Source organism: Aptenodytes forsteri, unplaced genomic scaffold (genome assembly GCF_000699145.1).
Source record: "Aptenodytes forsteri isolate BGI_AS27 unplaced genomic scaffold, ASM69914v1 Scaffold79, whole genome shotgun sequence".
Taxonomy (NCBI): domain Eukaryota; kingdom Metazoa; phylum Chordata; class Aves; order Sphenisciformes; family Spheniscidae; genus Aptenodytes; species Aptenodytes forsteri.
This window is the reverse complement of record NW_008794776.1, coordinates 2,559,025-2,573,200: the sequence shown is the minus strand read 5'-3', so window position 1 is coordinate 2,573,200 and position 14,176 is coordinate 2,559,025. Positions and strand designations below refer to the sequence as shown.

The window sequence follows — 14,176 nt, the reverse complement described above, 5'->3', positions numbered from 1 at the left end:
AGGAGAACCCTCTCCTGTTTGCAGGGGTTTTTCTGTTCCGCTGGCCAATGAAGCAACGGAACTGCCGGAGGTAAGAGATGAGCTGGTGGGCACGCAAGAACAACCTGAGGGAGTCCTCTTCTGCCCACAGGGGGGTCAGACTTTGAAGGACTTTTCCCACACGGCAGTGGTGTAGCAGGTGCTGAGAGCTGAGCTGGCTTAGGAGCAGTCCTACACAGGCAGAGTCCTTTCCTGCCTGCAGAGCAGTCCTGTTTTACAGGACTCGCCCCACATCTTGCTGGTGCAGATGGAGACAGGGGCCTGGCTGGCTTGCAAGCTCCCCTAAACCAGAAGCGTCTTTTCTTGCCCGCAGGACGGTCACCTAAGTACACAGTTAAAATCTGTATCAGGAACAACTGAAAGTCCTGCTCTGGAACCAGGAAAGCAAGAGACTGTCAGGAGTGACGTGGACATCAGACAAGGGGCATCCACCCATGGCATACGTCCAAGAGGGGCTCCATGTTCACAAAGCATTGGACATGCTTCCTCCGAAGCTTCCAGCCCTTGCATTGGGCACCCCGAATCAGTCACTGATGAAGTTCTTGGCTCTATCATTTACTCAGGAGATTAAAGGCCCAGGAGGATCCTTCCAGAAGACGACAACCATACACAATTCCAGTAAACCAAGTCTCCTGGCCAGAGGACTATTATATCCCATACACTAGAAGCAATTCTGAATTGTTTTCCACTGAAAACAAACCTCTGAATCATAGTACATGTGTTTGGAAATTTTCAACAGTTTTGAATCAAAAGAGGAAAGAACAAACTTCCAGTGGAAATCCTTCTTTCTTTTGGCCAGTTCTCACAGAGGACCCAAATTTAACCCCTTTAAAACAAGATTTATCAACAATTTGGAGATAAATGCTGAAACAAGATTTGGTAACCGGAGTCTGCCATTTGGCACAGCCAACCTAAGGTACCACCTGGCAAGCAGGGACAAGAGTGCCAGTTTCCACCATTCACTATCCTGAACTGTCCTACAGGTGTGGATGAAAAGCAAGATGATGCTGCATAATCCTGTTTACCTACAAGCATCCCCACTGGCCAAGCACTTCATACAAAGCAGCTGAATATATTTCAAAGCTACATTTACTTCTACTTTAGGTTTCTAAATAGCCCCCTAATCATCCCTTTGAAGATAACTCAGAAAAATTAAATACATTTTGATGGCAAAATCTGGACATGACACAGTAGCAAACACTGAATCCCTGCCTAAATAACTAAGAAAACATAAAGCAGTTGTCGTCTTTCCTTTTGAACTAGCAGCAAAGGAAGTCATGTCATGATTCAAAAAGAGTTATAATAAAAAATGCAACACTTACATTTTTTCATAGAGGCACTTGCATCCAAGAACGGGTGATGGAAAAATTCATCTGAAATAAAAAAAAAAATCAAGAGCAATGACTCAGTGAAAGGAAATGACTGTAAGAAGTTTACAAAGCAGTTAAAGCATAGCAAGTTACACTATTTTACAGTGATTTTTCCATGCAATCTAGTCAACCATGGAAGTTGACTGACTGCAACTGCATATAGTAGTGGTCAAGAATGCAGACTGGGGACTGGATGCAGGACCTACTCACAAAAAAAGGATGGGAAGTTATTTGGATCCAGGGATTGCTATGTAAGTATGAAAAAACAAAAAAAGTGGCTCCTCTCCTACCAGCCACCTCTGCAAAATCAGCTGGGGGGGGGCAGAGAAGGGAAATCAGCTGGGACAATTATATGAATGAAGAAAGGGAGGAAAAAAAAAATCTTTGCCAAAAGCATGGCCAAAAGACATGAGGACTTGTACCTTGGGACTCACCACCAGTACTAATGGATCCTCCTTCCCCACAGGGCATTAAAGAACTTAGTAAGGTTTTGCTGCAAGCTACAACCCTGGGCTGCCGGGGAAATACGCTAAATTAATTGTTAATGCTCCTCTGTCTTGCAACAGCTCTTACACTTGCAGGAACGGGAATCAGTTATTGAGGGCCAGATAGCGTGACTATGTCGAGACCTGGCATGGCCATGTCTGTGCATGTGCATCAAAAGCTCCTATCAGCAAGAAGGGAGAAATCCTAAGGCGCAAAGTAGCACTAAAAGACAAAGGCCCTAGGTGATCAGGATGGCAAGTCACCCTAGTTGTAGGGATCCATGGGAGCTATATTTATCACACTGCACTGCCACTCATTCCACAGAAGAGGAATAATGGACAAAGGGACTTCCACTGAATGATCTTCCATCACACACAGACTCAAGCCCATTGTGCACTGAAGGCAGAAACGGATTTTCTAAAAGGCCACCACAGAACTACAGCCCAGAACTCCCTTCCTTTCACACCAGACACAACTGCTGCTTTCTTCACTCATTACAGGAGGATATTCTACAGATCCAGGCCAAGAAATGCTTCTGTCCTGGCTTGCTGGAGACGTTCTACACGTTTGTCTGTCCTCACAAGTAGCCACCCCTCCCGACTCCTCCATCTCTGATCCACTGCAGCTCTACACAGAGTCCTCGCCTATCACAATCAGCGAGTTAGCCTTTCAGGAGCCTTAGTCATGGATCAACACTGATTATGTGGCTAACTGCAGGCAGTTCAACTTGTTTTCCCAGCATGGATTTCCTATTGCAACACCCAAGGTTTACAAACTTCTGCTTTCTGTAAACAGCTCCTCTTTGGCCAATGCTTTCCAGAAAGTAGCAACTGGCTTTTTGTCTGTCTGCTTTTTAAACTTAAACAATCCCTCTCTCCCCAGCCCCTCCTTGCCACTGCCATGCCAGGGTCCTGCAGTCAGAATGTACTGGTCTGGAGCTCAGCACAACAGAAGTGATGGAAATCTCTGGCAGGGAAAGCTGGAATCTCACAAATTAGATCTGCTGTGGATGGAGAACACCCCTATTCCTGCTGGGAGCTGCTCCGCTGCTGGAGTTTCCTGATTCTTCTTCAGCCTGCTCCTCTAGAGGGTACCATCCCTCAGCTGAGCTGATTTAACTGTGGGGGTGGAAATGATGATTTCTTCTTTCACTTTTACCTATCCCCCCTCCAAACTGCTTACTAGTTGTGCCTGCAAAGCAAAATTTAACAACCCTGCTTGTAATCATCAGCAGGAAACTTGCAACTTGAAACCCTCTTGGCTTTCCTCTAGATAATCTTGAGATTGAAAAGACCATCAGTTCCTGGTAGAAGAACAGCTGAGACACATGACAAGTAAATGAAGATTCAAGTTTATGTGTTGCTGTGGTGTGAATCGACTAAACTCTGGGGAGCTCCGCGGCAGGCACTGCGCATATCTCCAGGTGGACTACAGAGAGCCTCAGGGAACAAGGAGCAGCAGGACATCCTGCTCCTCTGGGGAGGGTGGCTCAGGAATCATCCCTGACCCAGCAGCACACATGAATCTTCACCGCAGGAGGGTAAAGAACAAAGGTGAGCAAGGGCACCAACCATCAGCCAAAGTAGACCTTTTATAAATAGTGTAGGTGAAGAAAGCAGCCTACGGTTAGTTTGCCAGTAGGAGGACAAAGCACGTGTCTACTGGAAGCCATCTAAGGTAAGGGGGAGATCTGCCTCAGACAGGATCTGGAGCTGTGGGACATTAACAGCTTGTGCACAGCTGGCCACAGACAGCAGCTGAAAACATGACAATAGCTGGGCACAGGGAAGTGCTCTCATTTCAGTATTGCTACTATTTTGGCAAGGGGCATCATCTGGAGGTCTCCTGAGCTGATACTCTAAGGAAAGGAGGAAGGGTCCTTTCAGGTGGTGTAGGTCAGAGAGTCTCTGAGCCCTCAGGAACATAGAGGAGCTGAAGACTGAGCACCAGCAGACAGCAGGGAAAGGAAAACAGTTGTGTCACAAGCAGGGAGGAAGCTCAGATGCTTTAGCAGAGTCGGAGAGGAGGCAGAGGTGGATGAGACCAAGAATACAACTGGATGCTGAGGAAGTATATTGGTCTAAATAAATCATGGTTCTGGTACTTGCTTTCCTCTCAACTGACAGGAGATATTAGAATACAGCATGGGATGCTACACAGCCATTGAGATCTTCCTTCTGTAAAGCACAAGGAATATCTCAAATATAGGCTTCTGTACAGAATATATTCACAAACCCTCCCTGAGAAACAATTACAACTTACAGGGCTGTGCCAATTTGTAGAGAAAAGGATCCCGCAGGTGATTAAGGGGAAGCAACAATCTTAATGCAGCAAGACATGCTGTAACTGTTGTCAAAGTGAAATCAAAGTACGTTATCTCAAATTTCCAAGTGTTAGACACTGACTCACGCAGTCTACTCCCAAGAGGTACAAAAACAGCTTATAGGGGGGCTAAGATGGTTTACCAGACTCAATTTCTGACAGCAGGGAAACAGGAACCTCAAAGATATTTTCTTTTGAAATGCACAGCAGCATGATAGAAGAGGTAGAGATCCACAGCCCAGATAGATGATCTGCAGGGAATAATACTGAGAGGTGCTTATATCCAAGTCAGTCTGTCAGTAGCTTCAACAACTCCCCTTTCAAAAGGCTTGTTTTCTCACTTCAGCACCCTAGTAACCAGTAGTCCTTTACATTGAGCACTGGATAATTATGATGAGCCTTGGTTAATCCACATGCTTGCTTCAGCCAGGTGACACTGTCCCCAGAAAGGCTTTCCCGGTATCTCTAATCCAAAAGAATAACAGAGGCTGCAAAACAATTTCTCTTCATCAACTAGCATATGCTGCTCAGCAGGAAACAATCCACCTGAGCAGATAAGCAACAAAAAAAACCAACAGAAAACCAACTCCCAAAAGACAGAAATATCAAACCCCTTTTACCCCAAGCCTGAATAAAAAGCAATATCCTGAAAACACACAGCAGCACACTTTATTTTCAGGTAAAAAGATAACGTCTGTGCAAAAAGCAGAAAGCTCTCTGACTTGCTGTGATACTGCCCACCTGATACTTAACACAAATCTGTGGGCTTTGGCCCCGCAGCCTTGTTTCAGGAAAACCACTTGAACAGGCTTGCCCAGCACCAAACCTTATTCAAACACAGAGGCTGAGGGGCAAGCTTACCCTTTCCACCAGCAGCACTGGCCCATGGAAGCAAAGCTGCTCCCTGCTGCTCTCCTCTGCACTCCGAAGAGACACACCACCAGGACCAACTTCCTTGGTGAGAGAGACTATTCACATCCTGATTTTTACTTGAGACAGGTCTAGACTATCTTTGCCCAAGGGGAAGGGAGAAGTGGGGGGGAAGCATAAAAGACAACAGAGTTGCCTTTAGATGATCTGGTCTTTTCAGGGGCTCTAGGAAAGGTTCCACCTCTGCCTGCTTTCCTCTACGGCATGGCTTCACTAGCGGTTCTTCAGACCTTTTGGCTCAGCTAGGCACATCTGGAAGAGGTTGCCAAACCCAGAACTGCCTGGCACATAATTCCTTCTCAACTGAGAACATCAAGACATTCAAAAAAAAAAAAAAAAGAAGGAAATCTTCATGCCAGCCAAGTCAGGAGACTGAGACACAGGTCTACAGGGAGAGCCAAGAGACTGCCAGCTTGAGCCCTGATGAGAACCAAGGCATCCTTCCACAGAAACCTGGAGAAGGAGTGAAGGGTCTGCAAGCAGCTACAGTCTCCTAGCTTGGATCACTGCAGACCCTGAGAAAGCGAGGGTATTGACTGAATTGTTCATTAAATGGGTGCAGCTTGCAGCTTTGGGAAGGAACTACGACAGAGAAAGAGCATGGATGCCCGGGCACAAAATTCCTCCCCAACGAAGACCAAAAAAAACATAAAAAAAAAAAAAAAAAAAGAAGGAAATCTTCATGCCAGCCAAGTCAGGAGACTGAGACACAGGTCTACAGGGAGAGCCAAGAGACTGCCAGCTTGAGCCCTGATGAGAACCAAGGCATCCTTCCACAGAAACCTGGAGAAGGAGTGAAGGGTCTGCAAGCAGCTACAGTCTCCTAGCTTGGATCACTGCAGACCCTGAGAAAGCGAGGGTATTGACTGAATTGTTCATTAAATGGGTGCAGCTTGCAGCTTTGGGAAGGAACTACGACAGAGAAAGAGCATGGATGCACAAGATACACGTTTCACCTGGTAGCATACTTAGCACAACAGAAGTTCAGAGAGATTAAAAACGCAGAAGCCAGGAGAGGGGATGCAAGTAAGAAACATTTGCTGAAGGTGTGCCAAATCTCTGGGTTTACAAAACTGTACTAGAATCAGCACTGACCTTTCCAGCACATATACTAAAAAACCCAAGATTATACAGTCTTCCAGGCACAGGTGAAACCCAGGTGTCTGGATGCTTGTCCTAGCACCAGCCAGAAGCATGGAGGTTTGTGCAATGCCATGGCACAAAAGACGACACAGACAGGCAGCAGAACTAAAACTGGAAGGAGATCTTACCAAAGTCCATGCGGTCCTTATGATTACGCTGCAAAAGGCCCAGCAGCAGCTGCCTCAGGTGGCTTGATGTCTCCCTGGGGATGCTAGGATTGAAAACAAGAGCAAAATAAGAGAGACTTGCAGTCTACTTAAACTGCTTTTACATATGCAGCAGGGCAACCTGCAAATGCAAACTCACTTTGTGTCTGCTGGGCTAGGAACATAAGACAAGCTCACTGGAGAGAGGCTGAACAGGAACATCTCTATTTGCATCTCCGTTTGGCTTTTACTCCCCATTGTCATTGTTAAGGCTACAGCTAATCTAGCTTTAGTGGCCTCTCCCACGAGCACCTGCAGATCCTTCCCTTCCACAGTGGTGCCAATGTCATCCCTCTGGTTCTCAGCTAAGTCCATTCGACATGCAGTATTTTGCACGCGATAAATAAAATCTCTTCTACTTGCTCTACTGGGAACAAGGAGACCATTAAAACGAAGCAGTTACCAAGGGGAAGCTTCCAATTAAGACATTGGTGGTGAAATGTATCACCAATTACTACCATTTTATTAAGGCATTCCTTTTCAATGCAGCTTATGTAAGACTAGCAAGTGACCTTTGTCTATTTGCTTCCTTGATATACAGCATTTATTAATTGAAGGCCACTAAGATGCGAGCAACTGCCACCCGAGCAAGCTAGAATTAGTGCAGCTATTACCCCACTTTCCAGTATAGCTAGGAAGAAAATACTCTTTTCAATGGCCATTGCAGCACAAAAGAGCTAGTAAATCATTGTGCTCTCCCTCACCCCACAAGCAGATGGGGGAGAGGCCAGGGCAGCTCTTCACAACCCCAGTAGATTGCGAGAAGCAGGGAATAAATGAACGGATTAAGGCAGGGAAAGCAGAGTTCAGCTCTTGCATAAGTGGATTCAGCTCTGCTGACTTTCCTCTGTAACCAGAAGCACCGTCAGGGGCTGTAGCAGCCAGGGCCTGCCCGCAGCCAGAGCAGAGCTCTCCAATTAAACGTAGGTGGCTCCAACTCCTTTCAGTATTGACTCTGTTTATCACGGCTGTGGCCAGCATGGCCCCCACTGTCTGCCAGGCTTTCCCCTCTCCCCATGCGTGGGTCAGCTGAGGTAATGGCATGTGTGCTCAGCACAGTAATTTTAACTGCACAGAGCTCAAGGCTGCTCAGTAGCACAGCACGTGGCTCGCTCGGGCAGGGCTCCACTTTGCTGGGCTGGCATCACTCACCGCCCTAAAGCCAAGCCCGACGGACGCTGGAAGAAACAACCCTTCCTGCACCATTTCCACCACCTCTACCCCTGCCACAGACAGGGTAAAAAAAAGAAGCTGGGACAAAAATACTGGGGGCAAAAGAGGTGCTAGCTAGCACTAACAGACTCTTGTTCAGTGAAACTAGATACGTGAGGCAAGGTGTGTATTTATAGGTTTCAGTACTACCCGGTTATTTTTCTGTGAAGCCCTAGGCCTCACTGGCACAGGAATTTGAGCCCAGCGATTCCTAGAACAGAGAACGATGGCAAGCATCCCTCATCCTTGTTTGCACTGGAAGAGCTGCTTTTCCACCCCTGACACTAGAATGGTTTCGTGCGCCTTCCCAGGCTGATAAAGGAAGAGGCCACTAGGACTCCAGAAGGGATGCAGTTAAACTAAGACTCAGTTTGAGCCAAGAAGAAACACCCTCTTGTCAAAAAAGGTGTGCCTTAGAAGTACATTGCCTAACGGAATAACCCAAGATACCACTGCTAGCAGAGTCTCCTGAAAAATACATTAGTGCTAGAGACCTGCAGTCCTCCAGTGTTATCGTCATCATTTATTTATCCATGACACATAAAGCTCTCATCCAAAATGAGTCCACTTCCCAGCAATGACTTTAGCTTTTGTATGGTTTTAAAGCCAAGAAACAGGAAGGTCAAGTAGCAGACCTCAGATGTCACCACACAGACTGAAGTCGGTGCAAATAAACAGCCTGTTTGCCTCCTCTTACCTCTCACGTCCAAAATGTCAAGCTTTGCTACGCTACCCCACAGTATTATTTTCCAAGGCCATCTTTTTAAACATAAAGTAACAAAACTGCCTCCTTCCCCCCATGATCTAGAATATACTCTGCCATGCAAATCAGCACAATGAGTGTTAGCTATTTAGATCAGCGCTATTAAAATTGTGAGGCCTTTGGGCCTTCTCCTACTGACATGGGCTCCCCACCTCAGAATGGCTTTCACCTGTCAGCACCAGCCCCGCAGGCAGAGACCGCTGGCGAGCATTTAATGAGCTTTTTCTGCCCCACCCCGTTCCCAAGTTCCCAAGCCAAAACACACCACTTTCCATGGTGATGCCAGGGAGGTGGGTGCCAGCCTGCCTAGCCCCAAGGAGAATGAAACCAAATCCTGGCACTGCTGCAGTCCGAGAAGGAGGTCTCTGGAGTGGTTTTGTGTTTCATCCTGTGTTGGCAGGGCTGGCGGAGGCAGTTTATTCATGTTTACTCAGGAAATAGCACAGATTGCGGCTCATGTTAAAGAGACAAACTGACTTTGGAAAGCAGGGAACCGGTATTTACACAAAGGCTGCTTCGAATCAGACTTCTACAGTGAAAAAAACCAATGGGCTTGGATCTAAATTTTGGAGGAATTTGGTAGTTAAAAAGCAGAGATGAGTGAAAATGGTAGAAGCAGAGCGCGTACCAAGGACTCACAACAAAGGAGAAGGACTAACCCCTACAAGAACAGACATGCTGTCCTCTTACAGCTGAGTTTCATTTCTCCCCTCACCTGCCTCCTACTGCACGCCCCACGAGCCAAAGCAACAGCAGGGCAGTGTGATCCACACAAGGAAGCTTATTAATTGTAGGGATTAATTTCTCTCTTAGTAAGAGGGACTACCTCAAAGGTGAGCAGCCACGTTTTAGGCTGTGTAGGGGAAACAGAAGCTCTGCGTTCTGCTCACACAGACTTTGCCTCCAACTACGTGGCAGTGTGTTTGCTTTGAGTTGTTTTGTTTGGGTGTTTTACTCCATCACGCCCTCTGGTTCAATCCAGAAGAACATGCAGATGCCCCAAATTTACTCCTGGTAGCAATTTGCCCCTTCTCCCCTGATCAAAAAAGGAAGTACTTGAAGGGAAATTAAATGTATAGCGCAAGTCATTGATAAGAGCTCTAGCTTCTTGACAGTTCCTTCCGCTATCTCCTGGAGCTGTCTAAACTGGTAAGGGGAAAAAAAAAATAATCCACATACAGCAACTCAATGAACTTCCTGTGTATGTGGCTGCATTAGCAGCTCCGCCAAATGGAAACTAACTTTCTGGTTAAAAAACACCTTCCAATTTTTTGATGTATAAACTTGGAACTTCAGTCCTGTCTCTATACCAGGCTGAAGTTTTAAGAGCAGGCATGAGGTTCTGCTTTAAGAGCTCAGAGATCAAAAGGAAAGACCAGAGCAACAAAACCAAAATACACTGACAAATCACAGCACAGCTAGGTAACATACACCCCGGTGGGACGAAAGCAGTTATCTTCCTCTTGGAAACTGCAGTAGCGTCCATTTCCATCGAGGTTATATTTCCTCCTATTAGCAGGATGGACACAAGCAGTTGCTGTCCTGACACGTGATAAATGGGAATGTCATCTGCAGTCAGGTATGGCAGGTTACAGGAGAGACTGCAGTTTGGCTGCTCGCATGATTCAAAAATGGCCATGATTTCTTCCCAAGACTGACAGGAAGTCATATGTGGGGCAGGACCACTACCTGGCTCTTGAAATCACTAACGATCCTGAGTTTTTGCAATGTAGGAGAGAAGTATCATCTGCAGAAAGAGAGAACACCAACTCTGGCAATCCGCTGCTGTCTGACTTTCTCTGGGGCACAGCACTGCTGGTTTAAGGAGTGGGGGAAGGCAGGTGGCCAAGTATTTTACAGTCACCTCCCTGAGTGACAAGCCAGGAGCACGCAAAGACAGGTGTAAATACAGCGTAAACAAGTGCATACAAACAGTGACACTGGAAAAATGCTTACTTCGGCATCAGCATCTTGTTTTTCTCATAGAAGAGACGAAGATCCTGTGGGCTGCTGGCCTGTAGAGGAGAAAGAAAACCAGTGCATGAAGCAGCTGACAACGAAGGAAGGGGATTAGCATTTCTATTTCACAGTTACTCTGAAGAGCAGAAAGGCACTTTTCAATTGCTGAACCAGCACAATGAGAAGCTGCAGCTTGCTTTAGATTGAAAAGCCAGCGCTGTGCCAGAGTGAAAATACAGTATTTCAGCCTGCTGCCTTTTTGTCCCTGACCTGGTTCTGTCCTGCTCTCCCCTTCCAAGGGCTGAGCTTCATTGCAGTGGGCTCTGATACTCAGGTCTGAGCTGGCCTAACAGCCTCACCCAGGAGGCTACATAATTGCAGACATGAGGAGTCCCAATGATGAGTGGCAGCTCCCGCCAAGAACATGGATTAATGCTGCAGGGCATTTAGAAGAGGGGCAGGGAGCCTGTTGATGGGCAAGGGATCTGTGAAGAGACCAGGAACATGGGGAAACAGCAACCAAACTAGGATTTTCTACTTTAATTCCAGGAAGCCAGAAGGTCTCAAGCCACAGCTCCTATTTGTGCAGTAATATACACAACTGCTGGGGATGTTGACGACAAGATCCCAAATTCTGAGAGATGGGATCAAAAAAAAAGAGATTTATGGCTGAGGTTAAAAATAAAATCGCCAGTACAGAAGCACAGACACATAAAAATCTCCTAACGTCATTTCTCCATTTGTTTTTATGCAATGAATAATACAGGCCAGTAAATTAACCCTAGTGTCTCAAGCTTTTCTGCTTAGGCAAAGTCTCTTTATTAAAGGCAGAGGAGGCTGGCTGGCATGACACAGACATGAAAGCACATATAAACAGGGAAGGAAGATCAGAGAGATTCATCTGCAATCAATTATTGGTGCAGCAGTGTGTAGGAAAGTGTGAACAAGGAGGCAACAGACAGCTTCTCCTGATGTTCAGGGCAGCCTCAAAAAACCCTTGAGCCTTCCACCTACTTCCATTTCTAAATTAGAAGCATTTAAGGTCAATTAAGATGCTTAAAACAGCAAATCAGACAAGCCAATCTGCAGATGGCCATCAAAATACCACTAACACAGCATGGCTGGAAAAGCAGCCACATAAGATGCTGTTTCAACATCACCTACTCCCTCTGGCTGAAGATGAAAATTAAGGATAACTGAGAGCTCAGTACAAAACCTCAAGAGAAAGCAAAGGGAGAGTCTTAAAAGCTGCTAACATCAATAGACTCATGTAGTACCGAGCAGGACAGTTTACCAACCCAAGCTTCACAGCTCTCCTATCAATTTGTACCAATAAGAGCTACTGGATTCCTAAAAGAAGGAAATAAGAAAGATTTCCTGGCTCTCCTTTCTGCAATAGCATATCCTTTGCTGTTCACAGACACAGCAGGGACCCAAACAGGAGGTGCAAAATACTTTCTTCACAAATCATTAAAATGAATGTTATTCAGCAAAGCACCTTGTTACACAGATGCCAACTGCATCAAAATTTCCAATCACTGCCACCCAATTTGATTTGGTTCCGTAAAACTCCATTTTACACCCTTCCCCTTGCAGATCTTGCCCTGTAATTAGATTCTTAATGTTTGGCAAACTTTAATGAGGCAAGCATACACACTGCACCAAATGGCTTGGCCACAACGCTCTGCGTGATGAAAAAATATGCCTGACAGACATAATGTACAAGGAAGAACAGAACTCCACTGCAGGGAAGCGAAGTGCTTGCTCACATCAGAGAGATACAAGCCTTGGCTGTTTGCTCTGTTCATTTCCTGTCGCAACAACTCAATTGTTTCACAAATACAATGAAGCTCTGATCTGTTTCAAACACTGTTTTGTCAGAAATTTTCCTGGCAATAAAGACAGAGTATATTAAAAGCAGCACACATGCAAAGCCCAGCTCATTAGAGAGGGTTTCTAAGCACTAGCTTGGATAGAAACAAAATCCTCAATAAAGTTCCTCTCCTCTTTTACAAATTAAAGAGATACCCCCTTAGGGACGTTGTTTCTCCACGTTCTGCTGTCTCAGTACCATTCCCACTTGTTCTGCAAGGACCATATCCAGGGTGTCAGGCCCCTACCAACCCAGACCACGCTTCCTCACGAGGGCTGTCCCCGAGAGCCCACAATTCAAGGCTGGCCTCTGATATAGGTAGCTGCCTGCTGGGGAATAGAGTCACTTTAGTGAGTGCCCAGCACAGACAACTATGGATCACCATTAATTTGGTAAAAGCAACTGCATCTTCATGTAACTTCATTATTAATCAACCGAGTCACACATTTCTGCTCCTAGCAGCAGGCTCCCAATAACATGCCCACTGCTCTCCTGGTGTTAGCACCCATTTCATAAACCACTGGTACCTTCAGCCACTTTGCTCACCTCTTCTTTCAATAAATAGTGCTTCTGAAAATCATGGGAAAAAAAATGGAGAAATGTTTGTAAGACACTAAAAATGCCATTTGAATTCCTTCTTCTAGGAAGCTAAGGACTTAATTTGAAATCCACCTTCCAGGCAGATACACCCTACCCAAGAAAAATACTAGAAAAAGCACATTTTAGGCACCTAACAACTAGACCATTCAAGGTACACCGAGCCAGCTGCTACCTGTAGGACAGCATCCATCTGTCAGAAACAGGGATGGAGAATGGACAGCTCAGTTTTTCCCAAGAACAGGGGCCATACCAGCAGTCCAATTCATGCCCTTGTTCCCCCTCTCATGTTACTATGGAGCAGCTGCATTAGTGTAACTGGCTCTGTTTTTGTCTGTCCTTTCTATATATAAAGACAATTGGACAAATTCAATCCTGCCACTCTGTTACTTTGTCCTGAGCAGCAGTGGAAATATGTTGAGCCAACAAAGGCATTCAGTGTAACCCTGCCAAATCCCACTCGGTGCTGGCTGCCTGCAAGTGAATTGCACGCGAAAAGCACGCAGGGTGGTGTTTCCAGAAACACTCAGCACTGGATTTGTTGTGCTTGGGGAAAGGCTGGATGCGAAAGTCCAGCGCTCAGTCAGAAGCGGGCCAGAGACATTCACACCCACAGTGAAGAGCACTGTCTAGTCAACACTTCATAGCAGGTGTATGGTATCTGCTCTGTTCTTTGAATCCTTTCCTTTGGGATTCCTGGGGATTTGGAGGTGCAGAGAAGGGATTCAGATATGTTAGAAAGAAAAAAGAAAAAAAAGTAGTGATGTTTCTAGCTCAGTAGTTCTACGGAAAAGCTTGAAAACCTGCTGCAAATACCTTCTGCTTGTGCAGTCTTAACAGTTGATATTTTAAGACTCCCACAACTAAGTGGTTGGCATTCAGGGGATCCAACAAACAAACCAACCAACCCCCCTAAACCTTTTTCTTTAGCTGCTGTTCTCTCTACTCCCAACAGAGCAGGATCAGACCCACAAACACCGGGCCAAAAGCCGATGGCTCACTGTCTACAGCAACAAGTCAATCACTGCGCCCAATTTCAGCAGAGTAATGTACCACTGCCAGGAATACCTGTCCCCATTGACACAGGACAGTCCAGAGGAACAGCTTTGGGAACAGAAGAACAGCCTGCCCAACAAATAAACCAGGAGTTCAAATTCTGGGTATAAAATCCTCCCTTCCCTAGTCCTCCTCAAGACCCATTTCACAACATAGCAGTTGTTGTAAGTGATACATAATCCTAGTACTTATGCAGGCAGAATTAACCCAGAAATAAAAC

At 45.9% G+C, this 14,176-nt stretch overlaps 1 protein-coding gene across 2 annotated transcripts in view; it reads right to left on the bottom strand.

Annotated features, from left to right (window-relative positions):
- ULK1 (unc-51 like autophagy activating kinase 1) overlaps window positions 1-14,176 on the bottom strand; it is a 91,746-nt gene that overhangs the window by 40,519 nt on the left and 37,051 nt on the right. For both annotated transcript variants that reach the window (XM_009274331.2, XM_009274332.2), the window contains exons 8-10: window positions 10,428-10,486; window positions 6,419-6,501; window positions 1,362-1,412 (exon numbers count right to left, since the gene is read on the bottom strand). In XM_009274331.2, the coding sequence (XP_009272606.1) occupies window positions 1,362-1,412; window positions 6,419-6,501; window positions 10,428-10,486 (193 nt within the window). The remainder of the gene's footprint in view (window positions 1-1,361; window positions 1,413-6,418; window positions 6,502-10,427; window positions 10,487-14,176) is intronic.